General features: G+C 44.3%; 1 protein-coding gene across 3 annotated transcripts; it reads right to left on the bottom strand.

The window, feature by feature from the left end:
- Positions 1 to 931: 931 nt before the first annotated feature.
- Positions 932 to 15,724, bottom strand: LOC121550911 (zinc finger CCCH domain-containing protein 7B). 3 transcript variants are annotated; one of them, XM_041863358.2, is made up of 23 exons: positions 15,605 to 15,724; positions 15,222 to 15,289; positions 15,027 to 15,063; positions 14,535 to 14,732; positions 13,920 to 14,078; positions 11,478 to 11,558; positions 11,186 to 11,242; positions 9,014 to 9,056; positions 8,638 to 8,864; positions 8,126 to 8,546; positions 7,927 to 7,988; positions 7,628 to 7,736; positions 6,822 to 6,980; positions 6,450 to 6,658; positions 6,057 to 6,157; positions 5,790 to 5,971; positions 5,405 to 5,481; positions 5,104 to 5,285; positions 4,678 to 4,783; positions 4,329 to 4,437; positions 4,045 to 4,178; positions 3,655 to 3,824; positions 932 to 3,454 (listed from the first exon to the last, which is right to left on the bottom strand). In XM_041863358.2, exons 1-23 carry the CDS (start codon positions 15,623 to 15,625, stop codon positions 3,274 to 3,276), a joined length of 3,093 nt encoding a protein of 1,030 aa, XP_041719292.1. In that variant the 5' UTR covers positions 15,626 to 15,724; the 3' UTR covers positions 932 to 3,273. The 3 variants fall into 3 exon arrangements, with proteins under 3 accessions (XP_041719292.1, XP_041719293.1, XP_041719294.1); XM_041863359.2 differs by having other exon boundaries at positions 8,647 to 8,864; XM_041863360.2 differs by having other exon boundaries at positions 15,535 to 15,697.
- Between the last annotated feature and the right edge of the window lie 2,738 nt (positions 15,725 to 18,462).

Below are 18,462 nucleotides of genomic sequence, written 5' to 3'. Positions count from 1 at the left end.
GATTTGAATGGCTATGGCCTGTGTCCATCACAATTCAATAAAACTTGTCAGACAGAAAAGCAAAGGCACTGGATTTGGGATCTAAATTAAAAAGAATGCTGCACATGCTGCAAAGTTTATATTTCAATGACATTGCATCAGTCCATTTAGCTAGCAACACAAGGAAGTTGCAGGACACTTGACATTTGACTGCTAGCTACATTCATACATTCATGTTTTAACGTCAATGACATCAAGTTACCCGCTATCGAGATAAATATGTCTCTATCCGTCACAAATGTGTTAAAGAGAATATTAAGGGTATAACAAATTCACAAACCGATTGCAATTATCATTGTCAATGGAAAACGACAATGGGAACTCCATCAGGGCTCTGAAGACTTCAGGAACAAAACATGCCTTACTGTCTTGTCTGATAAACACTTTGCAAGAACTTCCAATCATGTCACGAGGATGTGGGCAAGTTGTTGACTTCAGTAGCCACGCCTACTAGCATTATGAATATAGAACATTCTCTGTGAAAGACCAATGATGGTAATAGTTCAATGTATCCAGAGGTTCGGTTTGCTGTATGGGCTGTCAATCATACCCATCAGCCAATTACAAGTTGGGAGCAGGTGTGTGTATTCGACCACAAACGTGCGAAACCCGCATCTCACCACGCACCCACAAGCAATCGGGACACTAAACAGCACATCATGAACAAGATGTGAAGGTGGAAATCATTTACCCTCTGCTTGAACCTCATTGACTTGAACCACACTAACCAGAACACAATAGATTTCTACAGTAATGTAATATATAAAAATAAAAGTGTCCTTTGATAAGATAACAGACCTTGGTCAGTAGTAGTGTTATAGTTGTGTAATAAATTACAATAAATAAGTAAGAAAATAATTCTCAATAACAGTAAAAAAGGATAATGGATCCATTCCCTCTCAAAAATAGTTTTATTTAACATGTCAGATTTGGTCAATAGCTCAAACAAAATAAACAGTCGTTTTTGTTTTCTCAGGTCTAGTATACAACTCATTCTTACCATAAACCCATGATGTTGGAAATTAAATGCACAAACACTGCTGTCTCTAACCATCTGGTCAATCAGTATGGCAGTTACAGTAAAATAGTGTGGTCACTAGAGCAGTGTGAATACTGTTTGCCAAGGGTGCACTTTTATAAAGGGTCATTTTGATGGCTTTTAGAGGGGGCCCTTCAGTTTCAAGAACTGTTTCCAGCCAGCTAGGATTAAACTGCCTGTCCTTGTCAAACAACATAGGCTGATATATTGTGGTGCAGTCTGTTAAATTACATAGATGGATGTGATGAAGGTCAATGTGATTCACTCAACTATAATAATTTAATCCAGGACAAAACCTATGGCAGGGTTTCCCAAACTTGGTCCTCGGTACCCCAGGGGGTGCACATTTTGTTTTTTGCCCTAGCACTACACAGCTGATTCAAATAATCAACTAATCATCCAACTTTGATAATTTGAATCAGCTGTGTAGTGTCAGGGCAAAACCCAAAACGTTCACTGAGTTTGGAAAATGCTGACCTATGGCATATCACCAGGATCCAGCCCACTGACTTTGTTTGCATAGTAGGAAACATACCACTTCCATTGATTATTTTTGTACATAGAACATGTACAGAGAATGTTGTAAATCAAAATAGTTATAGCCATAATAATTGTCATTGAAATAATAGTAGTGTTTAGTAACAAACTTAAACCTTCAATTTGGTTCATTCCGAGAGTACCCATTACCTCTCTATACTGGCTAAAGCTGGTATTCAACACACTTCCATTGTGCAAAGCTTATGAACTAACATAATTACCAGTGATGTATACATAACTTTTCACTATGTCAAGAGAATTCCCCCCAAAAAAGTGATCCTGTTATTTAGAATTACAGTCTTAGCTTTTAGGCCACCGCCCTTGCAAAACAGGAATGACCCACCCAGAAGCATACTCTGAATCTAAGGTATAGAAATCAATAAAGTTATTTTACTAGGTTTAACTACCATGTCATTACTTATTGTTTGCCAATAGTGATATAATGTATTAAATGTGCAGGAGTACATATGTGGAGATACATTTATTCACATCTTCAAATTTACTGGGCAAATAATAATGTCGTCTTCAGCATACCGTGAGTGATCCATACGCTAGATAGGAAGTACTACTACAGGCACATGAGGAACTTCCAACCTCCCTTGTATTGGATATTAATTATGGGTCAACTATATCCCCACAGGTAAGGCCTTAGTTAGCATCCTCAATCTATTTAACCAGTAGTACTGGTAGGTGTGGTAGAGTCCGACCGCAAATTGTAGAGCTCCTCCTCTTGGCCGCAGAGACAAAATGTATTTTCTTTTGCCATGTGGCGGGGAGAAAATTGTACTGTTTTAAAGCTAGTTTCCTGCAATTCCACACATTTTATCATGGGGCTGAGAGAAAATGATCAGTTTAAGTCATTTATTTTTTACTTTTGAAGGAGTGTGGCAGTCCCATTCCTTTAGTAATTTTTTGCTTTATTGAAGAGATAGTACAATGTGAAAGATGGGGAAGATAGGGGGAGGGTGAGTCAAAGGGCAGTGGGCCGGTTTCAAACCCATGCCGACTCTGGAATATACGTGTGCCGCTGGACCACACAGAAAATGTGCAGAATTCTACATATTTTGCCATGGCTTTATGTTATTGGAGTGACTCAAAATCTAAAATTGGTGGCTCCATGCCATGACATTTTTGAATTTTCCCTGACTATCTAGTTTTTATTTTTGTGGTTGTTCTTAAATGATCTTATAAAAAAAATATATATATATAGCTCCATTATATATTTTCTACATACTTTATCTGGTTTTAGTTGTTTATGTTTACACCGAAAACGTTTTACCTCCCCGAAAATGTTGAATCATATTTTTTGGCGTGGCTGCAACGATTTCAGAACCAAGCCCTTTTGAAAATGAAATAACAGGTTTGGCTAAAGGTCAAAGTAGTTAATCCCTTATGAGTTGTGACAAGTTGTGAGTGAGTTAAAAGTTCAGTCTGTCTTTGAATTAGTGGGTCTAGGAGTAACTTCTTTAATTACTGCTTTTTATGGCAAGTGAACAAATAAGGCACTTGCAGTCCTAACCAGCTCAAACAGGTATAAACTGTATTAACCGTTAACTAATACAGAACTAATGAAGAAAATACCCCCCCAGGATTTTCAACAAAACAGAGGACTGCTGTCTGTTTACAGGTGCAAGTGTCTCACATAGGGGACAGGGGCTTCAGTCCTGCAGGAGAAAGTTGTACTTCCCAAAGTCAAACTCGTCTGGCATGATGAGCATGTCTTCACGGGCCTTGGCCAGCTTCCGCCGCAGGAATTCCCGCCTCTCCTGCCATTCCACCAGCTCCTCATCACTGTGGGCGTAGTCACAACTCACCCCCTCGGGACAGCCACTCTCCAGCCTGTCAATCACATTGATCTATATTTTACATACGTCAATCACTGTGCACCGATAAAATTTGATAGGAACAAATAGGATAAGGATGTGGTAAGTGAACCTTGCCAAATCCCAGTTGTTTTCTGTGTGCATATACAGAGCATCTCATGACGGGTAATGAGAAAGGCACTACACTATTGAGACCCTCCCCTGGGTGAGTGTTACCTGGGGCAAAGGGCGAGACGGAGTCCAGGGAAGCGGTATGTCCAGGTCAGGCTCTCGTCCTCTCCCTCGCAGCTGAATACACGGTCCTTGTGTTTCTCTGCGGAGATGTGCTGCTGCCACTGGCGCTTGCTGTTACTATGCTTCCCACACAGACGACAGTGGAAGCCGCTCTAGAACACACACGCACAGTGAAACTTATCTCATGGTACGTTAAGCATTCATAAACACTGACATACGCACACATTGCATTGCACGAACATGCATGCACACACTATCAAAATGTAGTCCATCTTGATAGTGTTAGATAGCTTTTACAAATGAGAAAGGGGAATGTATTGTTTGCGTTCTACATCCAACAAACAGGTTTTGTGAGTAAGTGCCTTTACTCACCATTGGCTCGGCATAGTCGGTTGGCATGGCGATTTGCTTCTCCTCTATGGGTTGGGTGATCAGGGGGTCATCCGGCTGACGGTTTTGATTCGTCATTGTAAGCCACATGTCGTACATCTGCTGCATATCCTTCACTTTAGGAACAGGTTCAAAGAGGAATGTAAAGTAACAATAGTAATGTGTACAGGTGGGGATAATAAGCATCTGAACCAATCCTGCTCATAGATCAAAGTAAACGTGGAGCAAAAGGTTGAATGGATAACGAAAATATAGCATAAACGTACAGCCATTGTTCTTCATATAGGTCCACACTTGCTTCTCCTCTTCACTGTGGGCGAAGGCACAGTTCCCAATGTAGTGGCACTTCTTCTGCTTCACCACGTGGGCACATATCTGAGGGGGACACGTTATGCCGTTACACACAGACTACAAGGATGTTTGTGGAAACAAGTTTGCACAGTGCCAATTATTAAGTATTACATTCAACTGACCAATATATACCGTTACCCATGAGCACACACTAACATAATAGTTAATTATAAGTTAAATAGAAACATTGATAATATGCTTGGTTGAGTCTATCAAAAATAATTTCTAGCAAGTAGTGTTTGAGTAGCAGGGGGCAGCACACACATCATACTGCTGGGGGTAGGTCTTGGCAAAAGGCAACGTCCGCACCATCACCCACTTCTTTCCTTCAAAGGACTTCACCAACAGCACCCGACGCTCCTTCGTCCAACTACAGGGAGAGAGAGAAAGAGAGATGTGAACGTTATGGTGGACTTGGCAGAAAGATACTATCCTAAATGACATAGGGCTTCGCTGTAAATGTTCCATACACTTTGGTTTTTGTCCCCAAGATGAACATTCTCTATTGATATTCAAAACACCAACACAGATATCTCAGACTACACATCTAACATACATTGGCCATTTGATACACAATAGTGAATAACAGTGGTCAGTCACATGGAACTGTTGCATACTACAGTGGAGCACTACCTCACCCATTTTCTGGCCTCCATCTGGCTAGGGATGCTAGGTAGGGTGCAGCCTCACCTGTGCCTGGCCTTGGCTGTACAGTACTTAAGCGCTTTGTCCGGCTCGCTGACCAGCCCGTCCCTCCAGCACTGACCACATACAAACTTCCTCTTCAGGTTCAAGCTATAGCCTCCTCCCCCACCTCTACAGGTGTCCCCACCACCACTTGGGGATGAAGATGGTGGTGGCATGTACACAGGCTTATAGTCAACGAGTCACAGGGACAAAAACAGAGAGGCAAAGGTAGAGAATCAGACAAACTACACAGGAGCTGTTGCCTCACCATATTATGAGATGTAGCATAGCAGGGATTTTATACCTTGGGTTTGTGTGTGTTCTGCTCCTGTTTATGCCAGTGTCGCTTGGATTCCTGCACAATTTCTTCATGAGTGATGCCTATAGAACAGGCACATACACAGAAAGTGATGCCTAGTCGAGCCTTGGCATCACTTTTTACAGACAGTGTTTATCAACTGTGACAAGTTGAACCGCAGTGTCTACTGACACCTACTGGACTTTGTTGAAATTTTCCTGACTTTTAGTATAGAAACTAACATTTAAAAATAAATATGTTTTATTGTAGATTGGCCTCTACATTTAAAAATGTTTTCACATTTATTAGACAGGAATAAGTATGTGTCTCTCTGTGTCTGAGACCAAGTACATTAATGTGCATGAGTGTGTGTGCTTCAATCTGACTGTACCGGAGACTTGCTGCAGCATCCAGCACTTGAGCTCTATGACAGAGTGGGCAAAGGAGCAGCTGTCCTCTCGCTGGCAGCCGTAGCGCCGGGCATGGCGGCACACGTCCAACTGGCACTGGGTGTACAGTGGGCGGATCTTAGTGTAGTGCACGCTGCTAGACCTCACCGCATGCACCAGGCACCTGCAGGGCACAGAGGGGGGAATAGTGAGGTGTGTGCGAGTGTGTGTGTGTGTGTGTGTGAGGGAGGGAGGCAAACGTGACTCACTTCTTTTTGTCGAATGGGTGTCGGGCCGAGAGGTTGGAGCAGATGGACGGCACCTCCTTACTGCGCTTACTGATGATCCTGGGCTTACTGTCATAGCACTCCTGAGTAGAGAGAGAGAGAGAGGGAGGGAGAGAATGAGAGGGGGAATGTGGAGGTAAACAGAGACAAGAAGTAGGGGGGAGCATGAGTAAGGTTGAACGGCATGTTTTAGAGGTCTGCAGGGACTGATTTCTTATATATTCATCCCAAAGTCGTCTGTCTGACCACCCGCAGCATGAAAAATGACGACCGCGCCGCAATGATCTCTGTTGGGACCCGCAGCCCTCTACCATGTTTCACTGGTCAAGCTTGGACATATGGAGATGTGTATGCAACTGTGTGTGTGTCCCCTACCTCACAGAGGTACATGAAAATGCCGTTGTGGAGCTGCAGCAGGCATGTGATGCCGAGTGTGGGCCTGTCATTGTTGGGACTCTGCGGGTCAAACAGCAGCTCTCTGTTCAGGGCTCCCTTCCTCTCCAGGGTCCACACATCTACCTCCTCCTGGCAGTAGGCAAACGTACATCCCTCCCCGTACTTACACTTCTGAGTCTCCAGCACCTCTGCACAGAGGGAAGGAACTTAGATTACAACATATACAAACGCCTTTAGGACCCTTTTTCCAGATTAAAACTACTAGGTAATTTGACCTATGACACACACACACATTATCTTAATCTAAACAGAACCTCTTTCCCACACCAGTGACTCTGTTGTTTTCCGTACCCTTGCAGAGCATAAACGACCCAGTAAAGTTGTTGGTGGGGCGGGGTCGCACCCTGTTCCAGACAGGGTGCTCTGAAGCCCTGATCCTGCACAGAAGAATGTCCCGCTTACAACGGTGGGCCAATTCTGCCTGGTGCAGGTAGTCCAGGACCCCTGGACCTGAGAGACAGAGAAAGGGAAGGAGGAGAGAGGGGGATACGGGTAAAGAGGGGGAGAGAGACAGAGAGAGAAAGGGGCATTAAGGGGGACATAGAATTAGATAAATAAAAGAGAGGTGAACCTCGGTGCTATGGTGGCCTTGAAAATGTCAGTCTAATTAGTTGGAAGTAGGGGGCCTCCCGAGTGGCGCAGCGGTCTAAAGCGTCACTACAGACCCGGGTTCGATCCCAGGCTGCGACCGGGAGACCCATAAGGCGGCGCACAATTGGTCCAGCGTCATCTGGGTTATGAGAGGGTTTAGCCGGCCGGGATGTCCTTGTCCCATTGTGCTCTAGCGACTCCTTGTGGCGGGCCGGGGACATGCACGCTGACTTCGGTCACCAGCTGTACGGCGTTTCCTCCGACACATTGGTGCAGCTGGCTTCCGGGTTAAGCGAGCAGTGTCAAGAAGCAGGGGTCGTGTTTCGGAGGACGCATGACTCTCGACCTTCGCCTCTCCCGAGTCCGTACGGGAGTTGCAGTGATGGGACAAGACTGTAACTACCAATTGGATATCACAAAAAAATTGGTAAAAAGCACACAAAAAAAAAACAACAAAGAAATTAACATAAACTGTGAGAGAGAGTTTTTCATGTCCACTACTGTACCTATCCAGCTGTAGCACGTGGCACAGGCCTGCTTGAAGTCATGGGTGGCTGCTACGGGGTTCTTGGTCAGCAGAGAGAGCTTGAAGGAGACCTGGCCATTCTTTACCACCTACATCGCCATGGTAATATAAATTAATTTAGGTTAATATGTCAAGGCAAAACTAGCATGATGCTGTAAAAGTGAACTCTACTGATAAAGTTCTATGTGACCGAAACATTGCATAATAAATGTTTAATAAAAAAATGTACACAGTGTGCGGGAGTCAAACAAATTCTGCTGACAGAAATAAATGGCTTACTGTGTGGTTGGACTTCTTGGGCGAACGTGTGGCAGAGAGAAAATTGTGTGAGATTCTTGCACCTTAAGATAGTGCGAGAACAAAAAAGAGAGAACAATCTATTATAACACCTACATTAGGTTCACAACCTTAAAAGTAAAATGAACCATGTATACATTGCTATAAGCTAACAAGACACTACAACCCTCAATCCACTCACCAGGCAGGTTGAACTCAGAGAGGGAGTCCAGCCCCACTCCCCCCACCACCACTGGTTTGGCTGCTATTGCGCCCCCAAGTGGGGAGAAACTGTCCAGGGCATCTAAGGCATCAAGTGAATCGAGTGCTGTTGTGGGAGCCGGGGCATCTCCACCACCAAGGCCTGAAAGGGTGTCCAGGTTGTTTAAGGCATCTAGGGAGTCTAGTGCATCCAGGCCATCTAAAGAGTCCAGCGCACCCAGGGCATCCCGCCCACCAATGCCTGGGAAGGTGTCCAGAGAGTTGAGCTGGCTGATGGCTGAGTTGAAGAAGGCAGGAGGGAGCCGGGGTGAGGGGGCAGGCAGGCCTGAGGGAAACGGGAGCTGGATGGGGACACAGGCTGAGCTGGGGAGGAAGGTGGGAAAGGCACGTTGAGGGGGAATCTGAATGAGAAGGGAAAGAATGAAAAGTTGCATTGACAGATTCAGGGAAGCTATATCAGAATACTATATCGACCAGTAGACACAAACTCACATCACTAACCTCTGGTTCGTCATCGAGACAGTCCAGCAGGCTGTCTAGATCATCTCCCATCAGCTCACTGTCACCCAGGTGCTCTGACTCAGGCACCGAGAAGGGCAACCCCCGGGGTCCTTGGACAGGTCTACCCAGAAGTTTGGAGTAGACCAGAGGACCAGAGGGAGAGGATTCATCTGGGATAACTGGGATAGCGGTGGATACAGGCTTGCAGGAGAAGCCAACTGAAAGACAGGGAGAGGAGAGGGAACAGGTGGGTTTTATTTTCTATAAGTTATTCAATTGTTATTGCTACATCTGACATCTTCTTTGATAGTCTTTACATTACAATTTGATAGGTAATTCAAAATTTCTGGGTCAGGAGAATTACTACCTGATGAGATGTCACTTAAGGAATCCAGACCACTGCCATACATCTTGACATGAAAAGAGAAAAAGAAAACAGCTTCTGTTTAATTGACAATAAATCAACAGGTAAACCAAAGTACATTCCAAATCTCAACCAGTTTAAGTGGCAATATGTAACTTTTTGGGTGGCCCGACTAAATTCACATAGAAATTTGGTAATAGATCAATCATTCTACTTGAAAGGAAGTCTAAGAAGCAATAGGTCTGTTCTAAACTCAGCAAAAAAAGAAACGTCCTCTCACTGTCAACTGCGTTTATTTTCAGCAAACTTAACATGTGTAAATATTTGTATGAACATAAGATTAAACAACTGAGACATAAACTGAACAACTTCCACACATGTGTCTAACAGAAATTGAATAAAGTGTCCCTGAACAAAGGGGGGGGGGTCAAAATAAAAAGTAACAGTCAGTATATGGTGTGGCCACCAGCTGCATTAAGTACTGCAGTGCATCTTCTCCTCATGGACTGCACCAGATTTGCCAGTTCTTGCTGTGAGATGTTACCCCACTCTTCCACCAAGGCACCTGCAAGTTCCCGGACATTTCTGGGAGGAATGGCCCTAGCCCTCACTCTCCGATCCAACAGGTCCCAGACGTGCTCAATGGGATTGAGATCCGGGGTCTTCGCTGGCCATGGCAGAACACTGACATTCCTGTCTTGCAGGAAATCACGCACAGAACGAGCAGTATGGCTGGTGGCATTGTAAAGCTGGAGGGTCATGTCAGGATGAGCCTGCAGGAAGGGTACCACATGAGGGAGGAGGATGTCTTCCCTGTAACGCACAGCATTGAGATTGCAGGCAATGACAACAAGCTCAGTCCGATGATGCTGTGACACACCGCCCCAGACCATGATGGACCCTCCACCTCCAAATCAATCCCGCTCCAGAGTACAGGCCTCGGTGTAACCCTCATTCCTTCGACGATAAACGTGATTCCGACCGTCACCCCTGGTGAGACAAAACTGCGACTCGTCAGTGAAGAGCACTTTTTGCCAGTCCTGTCTGGTCCAGCGACGGTGGGTTTGTGCCCATAGGCGACGTTGTTGCCGGTGATGTCTGGTGAGGACCTGCCTTACAACAGGCCTACAAGCCCTCAGTCCAGCCTCTCAGCCTTTTGCGGACAGTCTGAGCACTGATGGAGGGATTGTGCGTTCCTGGTGTTACTCGGGCAGTTGTTGTTGCCATTATGTACCTGTCCCGCAGGTGAGATGTTCGGATGTACCGATCCTGTGCAGGTGTTGTTACACGTGGTCTGCCACTGCGAGGACGATCAGCTGTCCGTCCTGTCTCCCTGTAGCGCTGTCTTAGGTGTCTCACAGTATGGACATTGCAATGTATTGCCCTCCTTGCAGCATGCCTAAGGCACGTTCACGCAGATGATCAGGGGACCCTGGGCATCTTTCTTTTGGTGTTTTTCAGAGTCAATAGAAAGGCCTCTTTAGTGTCCTAAGTTTTCACAACTGTGACCTTAATTGCCTACCTTCTGTAAGCTGTTAGTGTCTTAACACTAACAGCGGCAGGTAGCTTAGTGGTTAAGAGCGTTGTGCCAGTAACGAAAGGTCGCTGGTTCTAATCCCCGAGCCGACTAGGTGAAAAATCTGTCGATGTGCCCTTGAGCAAGGCACTTAACCCTAATTACTCCTGTAAGTCGCTCTGGATAAGAGCGTCTGCTAAATGACTAAAATGTAAATGTAAATGTTAACGACCGTTCCACAGGTGCATGTTCATTAATTGTTTATGGTTCATTGAACAAGCATGGGAAACAGTGTTTAAACCATTTACAATGAAGATCTGTGAAGTTATTTTTACGAATTATCTTTGAAAGACAGGGTCCCGAAAAAGGGACGTTTCTTTTTTTGCTGAGTTTATGTGCGCTATTTTTATGCTTCCTTTTCTTAAGTTTTGTTTTTGCGTCTTTTACTTTTGGTTTTGTACACCAGCTTCAAACAGCTGAAACAACAATATTTTGGGTTATGGAAAATATGTTTCAGAGCAGTTTAGATGGTACAATGACTCTCTACACTATACTAGCTTATAATTAGGCAAACTATTCGTTTTAGCAACCAGAAAATGGCGGAGCGATTTCTGCATAGTGCAACTTTAATGGGTAATGGTGAAAGTTGTTGTACTTGCCTCTCCTGCAAAAGGAACGGTGTTCCCATTACTTTGCTCAGATGGGGCCGACTCCTTCTGCAAAGGAAGCAAATATTAACTCCATAAAGTGGCAACCTAAAGAAAATGTCAAACTTAATGACTTCAATTGTTATGACCTCAAATTGAGATTTAAACCCAGGCATAAACAGCTCATGGCAGATTTGATCAGAGAATGGCAGATTGAGAACAATTGAATCCAAGCCACTTATCCTGGAACGTAATTTCCATGCTATTTGAATCTAGACCTTCCGCTTTGGAAACGGATTCTCACTTGGGTGCTAATGTAGGCTTTGCGTATCTTCAGGCCCAGTTTGTTAGCTAACTCCTGTGCCAACTCGTACACATGTTTGTCCTATGAAGAGTACAACGGAAGAAAAAAATATACATTAATTATTTTCAACACAAGCTTTTTATTAAAATCATTTCAAAAACTCTTATTCTAAGCTACATGATACAGCAAAAGTATGGTGTGAGGTCTCTCCCCCCTCCTCGCATTTTTTCTCACCTCCTTTTGAAAAACATCAAAAGTAATCGAAGAGCGGAGGAGGAAATGGGGAAACAAATACGCTTGTATGAAATGAGACTCTCCTTCTCCACTAGCGCATCATCATGCAAAGGATGTTTACAGATGAGGAATCCCAAAATACATAAAGTTGAAGTCAGAAGTTTACATACACTTAGGTTGGAGTCATTAAAACTAGTTTTGGCAAGTCGGTGCATGACAAGTAATTTTTCCAACAATTGTTTACAGACAGATTATTTCACTGTATCACAATTCCAGTGGGTCAGAAGTTTACATACACTAAGTTGACTGTGCCTTTAAACAACTTGGAAAATTCCAGAAAATGATGTTATGGCTTTAGAAGCTTCTGATAGGCTAATTGACATCATTTGAGTCAATTGGAGGTGTACCTGTGGATGTATTTCAAGGCCTACCTTCAAACTCAGTGCCACTTTGCTTGACATCATGGGAAAATCAAAAGAAATCAGCCAAGACCTCAGAAAAAAAATGGTAGACCTCCACAAGTCTGGTTCATCCTTGGGAGCAATTTCCAAATGCCTGAAGGTACCACGTTCATCTGTACAAACAATAGTACGCAAGTATAAACACCATGGGACCACGCAGCCTTCATACCGCTCAGGAAGGAGACGCGTTCTGTCTCCTAGAGATCAACATACTTTGGTGTGAAAAGTGCAAATCAATCCCAGAACAACAGCAAAGGACCTTGTGAAGATGCTGGAGGAAACAGGTACAAAAGTATCAATATCCACAGTAAAACAAGTCCTATATCTACATAACCTGAAAGGCTGCTCAGCAAGGAAGAAGCCACTGCTCCAAAACCGCCATAAAAAAGCCAGACTACGGTTTGCAACTGCACATGGGGACAAAGATCGTACTTTTTGGAGAAATGTCCTCTGGTCTGATGAAACAAAAATAGAACTGTTTGGCCATAATGACCATCGTTATGTTTGGAGGAAAAGGGGGGATGCTTGCAAGCCGAAGAACATCATCCCAACCGTGAAGCACGAGGGTGGCAGCATCATGCTGTGGGGGTGCTTTGCTGCAGGAGGGACTGGTGCACTTCACAAAATAGATGGCATCATGAGGAAGGAAAATTATGTGGATATATTGAAGCAACATCTCAAGACATCAGTCAGGAAGTTAAAGCTTGGTCGCAAATGGGTCTTCCAAATGGACAATGACCCCAAGCATACTTCCAAAGTTGTGGCAAAATGGATTAAGGACAACAAAGTCAAGGTATTGGAGTGGCCATCACAAAGCCCTGACCTCAATCATATAGAAGATTTGTGGGCAGAACTGAAAAAGCGTGTGCGAGCAAGGAGGCCTATAAACCTGACTCAGTTACACCAGCTCTGTCAGGAGGAATGGGCCAAAATTCACCCAACTTATTGTGGGAAGCTTGTGGAAGGCTACCCGAAACGTTTGACCCAAGTTAAACAATTTAAAGGCAATGCTACCAAATACTAATTGAGTGTATGTAAACTTCTGACCCACTGGGAATGTGATGAAAGAAAAAAGCTGAAATAAATAATTCTCTACTATTATTCTGACATTTCACATTCTTAAAATAAAGTGGTGATCCTAACTGACCTAAGACAGGGAATTTTTACTAGGATTAAATGTCAGGAATTGTGAAAAACTGAGTTTAAATGTATTTGGCTAAGGTGTATGTAAACTTCCGACTTCAACTGTATGTCAAGTGGTAAAAATAAATGTTGCTAGTTGTGCTAGACATTTTATAGATAAAATGTTCGGGAGGCGACGGTCAAGTCATGCGTCCTCCGAAACCTGACCCCGCCAAACCGCGCTTCTTAACACCCGCTCGCTTAACCCGGAAGCCAGCCGCACCAATGTGTCGGAGGAAACACTGTTCAACTGATGACCAAGGTCAGCCACAATGAGTCACTAGAGCGCGATGAGCCAAGTAAAGCCCCCCCAGCCAAACCCTCCCCTAACCCGGATGATGCTGGGCCAATTGTGCGCCGCACTATGGGACTCCCGGTCACGGCCGGTTGTGATATAGCCTGGGATCAAACCTGGGTCTGTAGTGACGACTCTAGCACTACGATGCAGTGCCTTAGACCACTGCGTCACTCGGGAGGCCAAGCATATTGTTTTTAAATGTGTGCATGCTTTTCTACTCCAAGAAAACAACCGCTGATTTGAAGGGTAATTCGTAACGTTGCTCACGTTCGGTGTAGTGAGCAGGCAGCCCGTGCTGCAGTTGTAGGCCTCTCTGAAACGGCCCAGCTCCCTCAGGCAGAGCGCCTTCCTGTGGAGTGCCCTGCAACTGTCTTTGCACAGCGCCAGCGCACCGTCACAGTCCTGCACACCCTGCTCATACTCCCCCTGAGAGAGAGATGGAGAGAAAGAGATGACAGGTAAGGTGTGGGTTCTGCCACAGAGTGAGAGACTAAGGCCATACAGTGGTTAATACAGGCTAATGAGAATGGGGGTAATGATAGGTGAACTGTATCTTCAAGGGGATGCTGAGGAAGTGTCTGACATCACTTTTGGCATGATGGCAACAGTTCAATGATGAAGCTGAAACACATTGCACATGATGGAATAGAACAATGTGATGCAACAACACGAAATACTGAAGTAGAGAGAGTGCAATGGGTGTTCACCATTGGTTCAATATTTGCCCACTACAGCACATTTGCCTACAACACAATTGCTCTTAAATATTAGATTTAAGAGATGACTTCATACCTTTTGTATACAGAATTGTGAACCTCATTCAATCATCCATATTGTGGATCAAAGATGCATAATCCTGTTGACACACCACTCTTGACTCACCATGCTGTGGTAGGCTGCAGCCCTGTTGACATACAGACTCTCCATCAGGGCTGAGGGGATTTCCAGAGACTCAGCCTGGGCATAGTGGGCCACGTTAACACCCTCACTGAAGTCCTTTATGGCCTGCTGACACTCACCCTCCCTGAACATTGCATTCCCCTCATCCAGCAGGTTACACACCAACTGGGTCAGAAACACCTGGAGGGAAGAGGAGGAGAGGAATATGGCATGGGAATGAGATAAAGACAGTACACAGGAAAAGCCATAAAGGACCTGGACGTGTCTAATCAGTATTATGGCTGGTTTTGGTACTTTTTTCCAATGGCAATAATGGATCAAATGTGAAATTGAGAAAATCTCTGCAAAGGGCAAGCTGCATGACTGTGAGCACACAACATGTTCCTTCCCTGAAATTCTTTGGAACATTATAGGGTGTGTGTAGACATGCCTAGACTAAGGTCAAGAGAGAAGACAGTCATCATTAATCCCTACCTTATAGCCTTCAGGCTCTGGATAAGGCAAGGAAGACCTAGGACAGAGAGGGAAAATATATCAACTTATCAATACAAGTGAACTAGTGCTGTATGGTCGTTTGTGGGTGTAGGATGAATGTCAAGTAAGAGAGAGCAACTAGCTACAATTTAGTTGAGAACTTGTGGGAATTGCAGGGAAATGTTTATTTCTCACCGTATGAATCCCAGGGCGTTCTGTATGCCCTCCCGGCACTTCTGACGGTGCAAATCCATCTCGGCACACTGTAAAAAAAAAGAAAGGCCCATCTCAACATCATTTTGATGTCTACTATCGAACTACCTAGCTAGAAGAAATAAACTAGGTTCAAGAGCTCGTGCGAAGTACACAGCAACGACAAAATAGAACTTAGCCAGTTTAGCCAAATATTTGTTTTGTTTAGCTAGCGAGATAGATAGTTAATAATGCCTCAAGTTTTCAAGCTAGTTAGCTAACTAGCTGGGCATGATTCGACGAAGTTACAACCCACCTGGTGATAAAAACCATAAGTCGACGTTTACTGCTGTGGGCAGAGCTAAATCTTGACACAGAGAACTTACAGCTGTATAGCTACCATCCATCCAGTGCAATTATTTGCAAGGGTATTTTTTGCATGGACAGTTTACATGTAAGTTTCACTTCCAATTCCTCAGCTGCACAGTGAACACCCACTCCCTCCCTTGCTTGCTTGTTTTTGAGTTGCTTGGCTGCAACAAGGTCCTAGTGAGAGTCCTTTCTAGGGTAGGGTGAGGTGTGCTGTGAATAAAATGTTTCCTGTTTAGACATGTCATAAGGTAGCAATCAATTATGTGCGAAATTAAAAAGTTTGCATTTGTATTTTTATTTGAGAAATTAATCTACCTAGGATAGCTTTCACTTTTTTGTTGGTTGTCTCTGGAGTTCAGAGATACGTCTTAAAGCGAGACATTTTCATTATTTCCAACACAATACCAGTGTCTACCTACATATGTGAAAACGGCGCATTTCTACGTTTTATAGAAGACAAAAAATTGTTTAAAAGTTATACCCGATGACATCATCAAAAGTTTAAAACATTTACATTTTCAAACACTATAGCTATGTTTCCATCCAATTGGCGACACATTTTCATGCGAATATTTTAAAATATGCATAAAGAAAATATGCGCATTTTCCCACAGGTGGTGTTTCCACCAAACTGACTTTTTGCGGATAAAAAAAAAAAATCACTTAAGTTTTCATGTACGAAATAAAAATCTAAAGTTCAATGTGTTTCTATCGCATTCTCAACTCCACCAATAGTTTTATCGATAAATAGCAAATGTGTCTCCACACATGCGCTTTAAACAACAGCTCACAGATACAGTGTGGGTAGGCTCGTTTACATGATCAGACTTGTATGGATAAGCACACAAATATTTGTATTTGTCAATTGGCAGTCAAGCATCGATCATCATGTCACCAGAAATAAGACCCTCGATATTTCTTGAAAAGTAGCATCAAGCTCATTACATTTACATTTTTGTCATTTAGCAGACGCTCTTACCCAGAGCGACTTACAGTTAGTGAATACAGATATATATATATATTATTTTTATTTTTTTATACTGGCCCCCGTGGGAAACGAACCCACAACCCTGGCGTTGCAAACGCCATGCTCTATCAACTGAGCTACATCCCCTGCCGGCCATTCCCTCCCCTACCCTGGACGACGCTGGGCCAATTGTGCGCCGCCCATGAGTCTCCCGGTCGCGGCCAGCTGCGACAGAGCCTGGATTCGAACCAGGATCTCTAGTGGCACAGTTAGCACTGCGATGCAGTGCCTTAGACCACTGCGCCACTCAGGAGTACATCACCGTGCACGTTCCCCTCCCTGTGAAGTAAATAATTTATCTGTAGCCTATCAAACTGCATGGTCGTATTCTGGTCGTAGTGGGAGGATCACACCATATAATCGCGTGACTCCAAATGTACTTGGATATGATGATGATGGTTATTATATTGTTGTGGTTTGATATCTTCACTGAGTGTTAGCTAACGTTAGCTAATGCTCAATCACCTCAGTAGCTAACCTTAACCTGGCTAGCACTGTGAATCTAGCTAACTAATAACTCACTGTACAGCTGATGTGGAGGACGTGGGTAGAAGGACCACAACAAACCTTCTTTACGTGATGTTTATTGTACATAAACAACAAACACTTTTAAGGACAACTACTGACTAGCTCCAGCACAGAACAATCTTGGTTCTATGCCGGGGCCATGCGTCAAGTCAACGGCCCCAAACTGACAGTTGCCTGGATCTTGAATGGGGTGCTGACTGGTGATTGGCTAACAATATTGCCAATCACTCCACACGGTAGGTGGGACATGAAAGGGGTATACAAACATTCACAACGCTACCTCCCTCCAACAGTGCAGAGTCCACCTATACTAAAGGCAGTAGGCAGGAACAATCAAACGTTTTCTAAAAACACTTTGCAGAGTAAACAGTTACATCACATAACAGGTTAGTAATTGTAAAACAGATAACTTGTACCGTACTCAACTTAACAACAATGCAACAGTCCTAATTTCTTCTAAACAGACTGTCTCAGCCTGGCTGAGCTGAAAAGAACATAACATGAACTTGGTGGGTGGGGTGTGTAGTGGAAGTCTTTGTTAGAAGGTAGCTTGTTGCTGTTGGTCTGCGCTTTTCTGCCAAAATGGACTGGGGCAGCACCACTGTAGTACCCGAGATGTCCAGACACACAGAATGTTCAGTGGGGGCACACTGATCTTCACCCTGGGGCCCCAGGGTTACTCCATGGGCTGGCTGAAGTACAGGTCTGGTGATGCCTGTATTAACACCGTCGGTAGAGGCAGAGGGGTGGCTCTGCCTGGTGTTGAGGTGGAGACCTTGGTGCCAGCAGCGAGGTGGGGGCCTTGCCCGGTGTCGAGGGCAGTGACCTCAGAGCGGGCCGCAGGGTGGGGGCCAGGCCTGGAATTTTGTGATTTTATGGGCAAGGCCATTAGGCCTTCAAGAGGTGCCCAATCTGCCAGGGCACCAAGGCCATCAGATCCAAGATGGCGAAGTAGTGCAGTTCTGTTTTTGTCGTGTGTGTGTGTAAATAGCCTGTAAATACCCAGTTTTTTTGTATTTTTCGTACATATTTCCCTATCAGACTTTTCATCCTACTTTCCTGCAACCCGCCTCACTCAATGTGGAACGGATTCTATTATTGACTTACCTTTTATATAGAATCTCCAGTTGAAACTAGCTAGCCAGCTAACTAGCTACTTGCTATTAGCCACAGTTAGCGGTATTACACCCAGAACATTGGATTTTTTTTTCTGCGGGATTAATTTAATCACTGGATATTAATCACCGGATATTCGGCCAGTCTGCACAGCGCGTTATCGACCCAGAACATATCAGTTTTTCTGCCGGAATCACTGAA

This window comes from Coregonus clupeaformis, chromosome 35 (genome assembly GCF_020615455.1).
Source record: "Coregonus clupeaformis isolate EN_2021a chromosome 35, ASM2061545v1, whole genome shotgun sequence".
In the NCBI taxonomy this organism is placed as follows: Eukaryota; Metazoa; Chordata; class Actinopteri; order Salmoniformes; family Salmonidae; genus Coregonus; species Coregonus clupeaformis.
Note: the sequence above shows the minus strand (reverse complement) of the source record. Positions and strands in the feature narration are given on the sequence as shown.

Coding starts and splice junctions, on each gene's coding strand:
- LOC121550911 (XM_041863358.2), bottom strand. CDS start 15,625: ATGGATGGTAGCTATACAGCT. Junction 15,064..15,221: donor AACGCCCTGGGATTCATACG/GTGAGAAATAAA, acceptor TCTCTGTCCTAG/GTCTTCCTTGCCTTATCCAG. Junction 8,865..9,013: donor CTTAAGTGACATCTCATCAG/GTAGTAATTCTC, acceptor CCTGTCTTTCAG/TTGGCTTCTCCTGCAAGCCT.